The sequence below is a fragment of the Crocodylus porosus genome, unplaced genomic scaffold (assembly GCF_001723895.1).
Source record: "Crocodylus porosus isolate Cpor-Errol unplaced genomic scaffold, CroPor_comp1, whole genome shotgun sequence".
Classification (NCBI taxonomy): Eukaryota; Metazoa; Chordata; order Crocodylia; family Crocodylidae; genus Crocodylus; species Crocodylus porosus.
The window spans coordinates 1,843,135-1,853,417 of NW_017728915.1; the positions used below are offsets into that span (position 1 = coordinate 1,843,135).

Genomic DNA, 10,283 nt, shown 5'->3' on the forward strand with positions numbered 1-10,283 from the left:
TATGACCCCAGCTGACTTCCTGCCCTTTGGGCAGGGGGCTGGACTCGATGATCTCCCGAGGGCCCTTCCAGCCCTAATGTCTATGAAATCTATGACAGGTGATATGTCATAACTAGTGCTGTGCAATTTGTGGGGGGTTTTCTTCTGTACTGCAGTAATTCTTGATGTGGTTTCCAGGTGGCTCTTTCAAATGTGCAATCTGTCTCTCTGGAGGAGTGTCCTTGTTGGGTGAAAGCCTTTTTAAGATTGGTGAGGTGGCAATCCCGGATGTTCTCTTCAGTGCAAATTCAGTGGTATCTGAGGGCTTGACTGTCTATCACAGCTGTTTTGATGTGTTTAGAGTGATTGCTGGTTCTGTACAGATATGTATGCTGATCTGTGGGTTTCTTGTATAATGTGGTCTGTATTTAATCATTCTGGATACTGATTTGGGATGTGTACAGTTAGTTCCAACAATCTTTCTCTTTCTTTCCTTTATAAACTTGTTTGCATTTCCCTTGTCCATATACCATGAGAAAAAAAACTTTGTTATTTTGAAAGAAATATGAATTAAGACAATGAAGAGCCTTTAAGACAAGAGTTTCTGAATATTAAGTTAATGCTCAGATATTGGCACTCATGGCTCCCAGCACTTAAAAAATAATCCTCCTTATAAGAGGGCAGCCCTCTGAATACAGTTGAAATCTGTAGCCTTCTTGGTGGTCTTGATACTGATGTCATCTTTCTCAATCTGGCACTTTCAGGTCCAGTGACGCTGCAGAAATGGCGGAGTGGAGAATCTCAATGGGTCAGCGTGTGGTGGTGGTCTGGGATCGCTCTGCACGGGTTGAAGCACTGAAGGACCTGGTGAACAAGATTCAGATGCTGGTGGGAGCTGGTAGTCGTGTGTCTGTGGAAAATATTGACCAACTGTCCAGCTGTAAGAGCAGGGATTTAATATTTACCAGATTTTACTTTAAGGGCAATATTATGTTCTTTGGGTGCTACTGCTGTGTGTAACCCAGCTGACAACGGATCCCGATCTGTGGTACACAGACAACCTGTCTGTGGTACGCATTAACAGCTTTATTATATTTACTTTATATGACAGAAATTTGCTGGTGGTACTTAAGGTGGTATTGTTTTAAACTGGTGGTGTGCAGTATGTCAGAGTTTGGGAACCACTGGCATTATCCATGAGTAGTAGCCAGGGACATTTTTAGGCAGGATGATAGAATCTGGATTTTTCTTCTCCTACGTACTGCAAGAAGAAGCAGTTTCACCATAGTTATCCTTGTTTCCACACTTGTGATGACTGATAGATGCTACATTAGTACTGTTGCATGGAAGCAGAAATGATAAGAGAGGGGAAGGCAGTTAGAAAAGTGTATTTTTACTTCTTCATCTTTCTTTTCAGCTTCTCACACTGAGTCCAGTTTTGATGTGGTCCTCTCGGGTATGGTGCCAGGCAGTACAACACTGCACAGTGCAGAGGTACTGGCAGAAATAGCTCGAATACTCAAGCCAGGGGGTTGTGTCCTTCTGAAAGAACCAGTGTTTGCAGAAACGGGTAAGGGAGTCTGCCATTGTTCTGACTCTTGAATCCTAGAAACTAGAGAAAACTTGCTTAGAGGATTAGCCTGAAACAAAAGCGTTTCTACTCTGGTGATATATTAACATGACTGTCAGAATATGATATTGTGTCTAAGCTGACAGCTATCATGTTAGAATCCCTGTGATCTTCTTGTGTTTAATATTCAAGGTAGACTTACAAATATACTGGAAACTGTAAAAGTACTTGTGTGCACACAGCTGATGCTGCATTTCATAGTATACAGCAAATGCTGAGGTTGGCCATTGAATTCCACAAACTCTAATAGACAAAGTTATCCAAAAGAGATCCAAGTTGCTTGGAATTTGTGCTGAGAATAAGGGCAGAGCACATGCCAAGGCAAGTATTGAAGAACATGCAGGAGGGGCTGCCTAAAAGGATTTCTACTGACTGCAACTTTCAGAGGGAAAATATGGGTCTTAAAGGGCATGCAAAGATTAGCCAGGGTAGGCAGAAATAAGCATGTCTTATTTGTGCTTGAGGACATCTGACAGCATGGGAAAGATGCAGAATAACAGTGAGGCGTGGAGGGGAGGAGCAGAAGGTGCATCTTGTACCAGTCAATTCGTAACACACACCACCTTAATCTGTTATTAGGCAACGTGACTTACTGCAAAGGAACTGAACATCGTACATTTTAATTGACAGTTACTTTAAATCTGGTGCTTTCTGGAATGAGATCTTAGCAAGTTTGACATTCAGAAAGAAATATCTTTTCTGAGCATTTTTATGAGCCTGTTAAAATAGAAATTTTCCTTTTATTTAAAGTATGACGAGGTGACTTTTCTTGGATACTGTGAAGTCCTTTGTAATTGCAGTGTATTGATATAAAGCATAATTTGGAATTAAATAATGGCAGTGGAACACAGAGCTTGTTCTAATGAATGGACTGCTTACTTCCTTTCCTATTGTGCCTGGGGAAGGTGGGAAGGATGTATGTAGACAAAGAGCTTGGCTGGAGTTCTTCCTTCTAAAGCGCTAACAGTCTGTTGCATTCCGAGCATCCTATCTAGTTTTTAATGACGAGGTTTGTTTTCTTTGTTTTAGTTTCCGTCCTCATTGCTCACACCCTGTCTTGTGCCTCCCAGGTAACAACAACAGAATCAAGACAGCAGCCAAGCTCCCCACTGCACTTATGCTCTCTGGACTGGTGGAAGTGAAGGAGGTAAGTGTGTACATGCCACCCCTTCTACACAAAACTCCTGTTGTGGATTTACTGTAGAATGTGGAGTGGAAGTTCCCCATAGGTGGAGGGGAAGAAAATATGGTTGGGGGGTGCTGAGTGCACACAGAGTGTGTGCATGCACCACCTCCCCCAGCAGGTAGGTCTGTCCATGGGGAGGGAGGGAGTGGCGCAGAGATAGGTGCAAGGGCTGGGGTGAATGGGGCCCCAGAGCAGGTTGTGGGACACTTGGAGCCCAGGTGGCTTGTCAGGGGGAGGGGGAGGGCCACTCTCACTGCTGCGCACCATTATCACTTGCCTTCTGCTGCCTATGAAGTTCCCACTACCCCTGCCTGTCCTTAGTTGCTAGCTGTAGCTACCCAGCCATTTGGCTTGCTGAAAATACAGAGACACAATTAGCACATGACAGCTGCTTATATTACTGCAGGATAGCACTTTTTCAAAATCAGAAGATACTTGGGTTTTGTTTTTTAATGAATGTCAGTTTATAATAATGTTTCCAGCTGTGCAACAGCAGCATGTGAGGGAGAGAAATACTTCGCTCAATGATTCTCAGAGTGCCACACAATATTAGCACTACTAGGTGTGCAAACACCTACCCATGGTTTACAAGATAAACCCAGAGATTTCAAATAGGAATCCAAAGTGTTAACATTCTGAATGGTTGTAGTCTGTCTGAGTTCTTTGCAACATAAAAAATGCTGTATTGTTTTTCTGTAGTCAAGAAACCAGTGGAAACTAAGAGCTGGCATTTTCTGAGGGTTGCCTTGGGTGTAACTACGTTGAGAACTGCTGCCTCAACTGCTTAGCATGATCCTACACAAGACATTGGAATAAGATATTTTTGCACAGAGCGAACACTTGCTGTGCTTTCCATTCTAGCTTCAGAAGGAGCCTTTGACCTCTGAGGAAGCCCAGTCAGTCCAGGAACATCTGGGTTATCAGGGCAATGACCTTGTCATTGTTCAAATGGAAGGCAAAAAACCCAACTTTGAAGTGGGATCTTCAAGTCAGCTCAAACTTTCCTTTGCCAAGAAGTCCACTTCAGGAGGTAAGTGAGAAGACACACATTCTATGGAGCATGAATTGCTGATGTTGTGCAGTGGAGGAAGTTGGAAAGGGAGGCTTGTTGAAGGGAAGCTCGAGGAAAGACCTGTCCTCCAAGTTAACAGTTTTGTATCTTCTGGAAGCTACCATTTCCATTGTAAAGGGGAATTGTAAAACAATGATCATGGCAGAGAGAACCCTGGGCTGTTTCCTGTGGCTTCATAATGCATACTGACAACTCCTGAACGGTTTTTTTTTGGTTTTTATTTTTTTTACATCAGAAATATTGGGACTGTGGACAAAATGTTTCTGGGGTATCGCCTGCCCAAGGTCTTTAGAAATCATGAATGATAACTGGGTTGATAGCAGTTAGCATTTGGATTGAGAGCTGGTAACTACTTTACTGCCTTCCAGATAAAACAATAAGCATAGAACGCGCTATGAAGAGATGCAGCCTTCTGTGAAGGACATCTCATCTTAGTATAAAAAATGGGTGGACATCGGAAGAGAGTTGTGGCTTATTTTTTCATAACTGATTCATGATAAAAAATGAATGAAAAGGGATTCCTTGAAGTGGTTTTTAAAAACTGAATCAAGAAAGATGGTGGCCAACTGTACTGGGACTAGGTAGGAGTACAATAAAAATTATAAGATGCCAGAAGGAGGGTGTGTGTTCAAGTCTTTTGGACAATATCTGCAGGATGCAGGGAGTCATTTTTTTTTTTTTTTTGGCTCCAGGAAAGCCTACAGTGGACCCCAGTACTGCAAAGCTGTGGACTCTCTCTGCCAATGACATGAATGATGAAGGAATGGTAAGTTGTGTTTCTGTGTACTAAGGTTATAAGCTTCACCTGTGCTATTTGGCAAGGCTTTACAGTACAAAAGTGGGATGTGACCCCATATAGTAAAGTTTCTCTGGTATTTTAGGGAAAGTAATTCTAATTCAGGGGATGGTAATAATTTGGGCCTACAGGCCACATATGAAGTTTTGCTGAGCTGTTGCTGGCTGGGTCGGCACCTCCCCCACGCAACAACTCGCAAAAACTTCCTATATGGGATGGGACTGTGGGTGGGGAGTGATGTTCAGAAGCAGGTCAGGATCATGGGGCAGGAGCATGAGGTGGTGACAGTGTAGGGACAGGGTTGCAGGGCAGTGAGTGCGGGGCCAGGGCCCAGGGCAGAGCCATGATCCACTGCCCACATGCCTCTGCAACAGAAGCAGATTCCATGGGCAGGGGCATGTAGGGAGTGGATTGTGGCTCTGCCCTGGGCCCATTACTGTGCTGTTACCACCCCAAGATCCCAGACCTGGCCCCTGGTACAGTTTCTTGCCCGTCCATGGCCTCATCCCACCTGCCTCCCCAAGTTCACCCTGTCCAGTCTCCACAGAGACCCTGGGATCAAGGGGCAGTGACAGCATTGGGCTGGGGCTGAGCCACAATGTGGTTCCTGCCTGTCCCAGTCCTCAGAACCACACCCTGGCCCCATGCTTTTACCACTTCCTGATTCTGCGGTCTCCGTGCTGGCCATTTGGGAACCATGCAGGCTGGGCACTCAGCCAAGCAGATAGGGTGGGCTGGGAACTTTATCTGGGGCTGAAGATGGGATCTTGGGATGGTGACAGCACAGGGCTGGGGCAGGGGCAGAGCTGCAATCCACTCCCTGCACCCTCCTGCCCATGGAAATCACACCAGTTAGAGGAATGTGAGGGCAGTGGATCACAGTTCTGCCCTGGACTCTGTGCTGTCACCACCCCCAGAATTTCGGGTCCTCCCAACCCCACCTGCCCCTCTTGCTCCTAAATGCTGTTCCCTGCTGGCCGACAGTCCTGTCCCAGCCACCCAGCTGAGCACCCTGCCTACATGGGTCCCATCCCCAGTGGCAGGTGCAGGGCATAGGGGCCAGGGTGCTCAGGCAGCAGAGTTGGGTCTGGCAGTGGCAGCTAGGAGCCACTGCTGCTGGGAAATGGAGTCTGGAAGCCATGCTGCCCCAGCCCCGCTGCGCTTCTGGGAGTGATGGGACCAGCCACATATGCCATGGTCTGGGCTTCCCCTCGCACCTGTGCTTGGTGGGACTGAGGGACCTGTGGTGGGCTGGAACTGGCTAATGGGTTGTATTTTGCCCACTCCTGCTCTAATCAAATAACTATACTGTTAGTCGAGGAAACTGCAGTATCAGTTGTCTATTTGTCTCTCCCCACCCCCATCATCTTTCATGTTCTCTATTTTTTTAGGATCTCCTAGACTCGGATGATCTGTTGGATTCTGAGGATTTGAAGAAGCCAGATCCAGCTTCCCTAAAAGCTCCATCATGTAAGGAGTTAGGCAAGAAGAAAGCCTGTAAGAATTGGTGAGTATGAAAACTGATGTATAAGTGTATCTGGTGACTTCAAATTAACCAGCTGATTTTGCATCTCTTTAAAGTCAGCAGGCATTGTACTTGTTCTCCAGAAATAAGTTGTTTCACTGGTAACCCAGTTCCCTTACTGTTAAAATACTATATTTTTAAGTGAGGTCCATATTAAAATACTTAAGAAATATAGCCAAAAATATTCTGGCCAAGCAATGTTTTCTTTCTTTAGAACCCTTGATTCTAACGTATGAATTTTCCTTTTAAGTTATTTGGAGAGTTGGCTGTGTTGGAGAGACTGCAGTATTGTAACTAAGTTGATTTTATAATTTGTCAAATAAACTTGTAAGCGAGACGTAAGCCATTAAATAACTGCATGTCACTGTTACAGATTTAATGCAGAGTTTTGTTTACATTTTAGAATTGCTTTCCTTTATATCAATGCTTCAAAGGTTGGCAAGGCCTAAATATTTTCACTGTGAGGTGGGGGTAATCTTTCTCCTTCCAGTGCACAGCCCATTTGGGAGTAGCCACAGGACTGACACTATTCTAAAAATCGTGATTGTACTTGTATGGGGAGGGACATTGAGGGAAGTGGGATGTTATCCTGTGTACTGTGGTATTAGGAAGAAATGAAGGGAAGAAAATGTGTGTGACTTAATCTGAGTGAAATGATATGGTGGGGGACCATACTTGCATGTGTATTGATGCAGAGGCCAGAGGTGCAATGCTGGAAAATATTATGGGCTCATGGATGTATCATGTTCCTTCTGCAGCACATGTGGCCTTGCAGAAGAGCTGGAGCAGGAAAAGAAGAGCTTTCAACCCAAATCAGCTTGTGGAAATGTAAATATCTTTCCTGCATTTAGTGGCTTGGAGAGACAGGGCGAGATTAGATGATGTATGAGCTACTTTAGAAAGTAACTGCTCCCCAAGCGCTAGATCAATTGATGCTTCTAAACAGCATGTCTTGGCCCAGGAGCAGTCGTGCCATCTCTGCAGAGCAGCTCAACTGTATCATACTTGAAACCCACTGGGGCCAATTAATTTCACTTGCATTTGCCTCAAACATTTACTCTACATTCATTCCCTGATCTAGGGCCAAGGTGCCAGTTGTGATGTGCACACTTGTCTAGAAAGAACTAGACTAAAATATGCAAAATCCAATTTATAATGATTTTTATTCATTACACACTTGCTCTGGATTTAAACCAGTGACCTCCTCAGTGTTTCCCACAGTCTTCTGTCCCCAAAGCCATGTGTTTCAAGTAAAATGTGATTTTACAAATAGTTTGAAGAAACCAGGAGCACCAGGGAATGCATGTTTCTAACTGGTAGCCTTTACCATTAATCTGGAAACACTGCCCTCTTGTGGGATCACAGGGCACAGTTACTTAGTGCATTCAGTGCTGAGTCACTTCACACTACACCACTGGTCCTGACTTGATGAAACTTGCATGCTTGCTGGAAGTTGCAAGAAGATTCTTTTCATGATTGCTCTATCCTCTGGTGAGCAGAGTGTCACTCTTAAGACATGGGGTAAATTTCTTGCTTCCTACTGGGAAAAGAACTGAAATCAGGAAACCATACCCTGCCTTTTGTTTCTGATTTTTGTAACAAGCTGATTCTTCTGTTGCTTGTCTTGGCAGTGTTATCTGGGGGATGCATTCCGATGTGCCAGCTGCCCTTACATGGGGATGCCAGCCTTTAAACCTGGAGAGAAGATCCTCCTGAATGAAGACCACCTTCATGATGCCTAATGGGGGTACATTATGGAGTGCAGCTGTTCCATTGCTCACTGCTTTGGAGCTCCCTTCACCCTATCCCACCTCCTTGAATTCACTCTCTCAGATACGCTCCCTTATGGGGAAAAGGAGGTGAAGTGGGCCTGAGAAGGGACATAATGGATATAGCTGTCATAGTGCACTAAAAGGGAGTTCACCGGACACCATTAACTTTTGGCATTGGTAATCTTCAGTGACAATCAGTCTCATGTATGTCTTGTTGTGGGTCTTTTTTTTAAAGCTGTTTTGTTGTAGCTCTGAGGTGCTGGCCGGCATGGTATGTCCGACTAGCAGGAGGAATGTGTGCATTTGGATTCTGAAGCCAGACTAACCTGGTATAAACATATGTGGCATCCTAGCCAATGCTTCTCCTCACTCTGATTATACCATGGTTTACCATAATTATTTCCAGTATATCAGCAATTTGAGCTCAAGGCTCTCAAGGTGACACCTGTTTCCTGTTTTTTCTGGAAGCTCAAATCCATAGTTCGTAGGGCTGGGGACATAGAGTAGAAATCGGCAGGGATATCTATGAAACTGGCTGGCAGGACTCGGGAGACATGATGAATTTCCAAGTGTCTTGATAACCTGCCGGTGAGATGTTTTCTTTTCCCCTGCCCTGGCCCTTTTCTCTTCTGTTTAAAAAAAAATTAAAAAGCTTCATTTTAGGCAGGTTGGGAATAGTGTCAGCAGCGTGTCCCTGCCCATTAGGCAGAGTAGATTATACCCAGTTTCTGCCTTGCTGTTCCCTAATCTGTCCAATATACACTGGAAAATTAGGGATTAATAGCAGTGTATTTCTTATTGTAGCTCAAGAAAAGATAGAATAAGTTACCCACAGTGTTCAGTAACTGAGACGTAGCAATAACTACAGTGCTGAGGCATCTTCATGGATGCTTTTTTGCTCTTTCTCCCTGCCCCCTTGGTAGATGCTGACCTGGCAGCGCTTTATTTATTTACAGACCTATTGCAGAGAGAGGCTTTTGGTGTTAAGTATCTGTCCATCCATCCATGCAGCTGCAAGACAAGGGACCCATTTCCTTTGCTTACCAGCTTTATCTTCCTTTCTGGGGTGCAAGGTGGGAATTTGCCTCATACAGTGGTGCTCAACCTTTTTGTCCATAGTGCCAGATAGGCAGTGCCAAGTCCTTCCACAGGCTGCATCTGGGTGGTAGACCCAACCCCATGCCTGAGGCATGCATGGCAGGACCCCATCCAGCTGCTTCAGGGAAGCAGCCCATCTCCAATCCAGCCACATGGAGAAAGAGAGAGTGCTTCGTCTCATTGCAAACCAGCCATACAGGGAAAGGGAGTGTGGCTCAATCCTGTGGGGAGGAGGTGGCATAGCCCTGTCCCAACTGGACCACAGGGAGAAGAGAGGACATAGCCCACCCCAGATCTGACCATGCGGGGGAAGAGTAGTGGCCTGGCTCTGACCCGCCTCTTATAGCTTGGGATTTTGGCAGCAGGGAGGGGTGGCAGTATTAACACCTACTGCTTCCCCACCATCACATTTCCTGACCCATAGGGAACCCCGTAGGCCAGAGATTGGCCACATCTGGCATAGTATACTGAAATGGGTTTATTACTTTAGTGCCACCTGTGTACAGGGTCTAGCTTCCTATCATTACTTTGCACTGAGCATGCAACAAGCTCATGTAGCAAAATTAGGATTAAGGGATTTTCTGTTTTTAAAGACTGTGACCAGTAATAAAGTAATTTGTTAAGAAAACTGGATTCTGTGGTGTTTTAAATGTAGTGGGTTTTTACTCTTCCTCTCAGCTGTTACTTGGGTCTGTTCTATTTTACAAGAGCTTTTTGTAAGGGATGCTGAGCACCTCTTTCTATCCTTCCTCATAAAGCTATTTAAACCATTTAAAATTGCATGATATTATTGGAGGAATGAACAGAATCAATATTTCAGCTGGGTTATGTTTTTCTCTGATTAAACATTTAATGTCACAAAGGGTCTGTCTTGCCGTAAAACACACTAGGATCCTTCTTTGTGAGAGAACTCCACTAATTCACTCAGAAGTCCTCTTTTCTGTTCCTGTTGCTCATATTGGGTTCCTATACACATGCTTGGGGGGAGGACCCCGGGGGGTAGTGTTCTAATTAGAGCGGCTTCTGAGAGCCACTTTAAAATATCTGTAGCGTCTCATGTATTCAGCGTACTGCATTTCAAAATAGTGGTGGGGGTGCTTTAACTAAAGCTCATCCACGCACTCCAGCAGATTCAATCGGTTAGTGACAGGCTGCAGTATCCAGGAATTTTGCAACCTTGGGCAAGTCAATTGATCTCCAGGCCTTTCTTTCTCAGTCTTCATCT

At 44.9% G+C, this 10,283-nt stretch overlaps 1 protein-coding gene across 2 annotated transcripts in view; it reads left to right on the forward strand.

Moving 5' to 3' along the window:
- Positions 1-9,686, forward strand: part of CIAPIN1 (cytokine induced apoptosis inhibitor 1) — a 19,413-nt gene extending 9,727 nt beyond the window's left edge. For both annotated transcript variants that reach the window (XM_019535518.1, XM_019535519.1), the window contains exons 2-9: positions 744-919; positions 1,397-1,549; positions 2,680-2,756; positions 3,657-3,825; positions 4,560-4,633; positions 6,055-6,170; positions 6,947-7,016; positions 7,820-9,686. In XM_019535518.1, the coding sequence (XP_019391063.1) occupies positions 763-919; positions 1,397-1,549; positions 2,680-2,756; positions 3,657-3,825; positions 4,560-4,633; positions 6,055-6,170; positions 6,947-7,016; positions 7,820-7,930 (927 nt within the window). In that variant the 5' untranslated portion in view covers positions 744-762 and the 3' untranslated portion in view covers positions 7,931-9,686. The remainder of the gene's footprint in view (positions 1-743; positions 920-1,396; positions 1,550-2,679; positions 2,757-3,656; positions 3,826-4,559; positions 4,634-6,054; positions 6,171-6,946; positions 7,017-7,819) is intronic.
- The last annotated feature ends 597 nt before the right edge of the window (positions 9,687-10,283 follow it).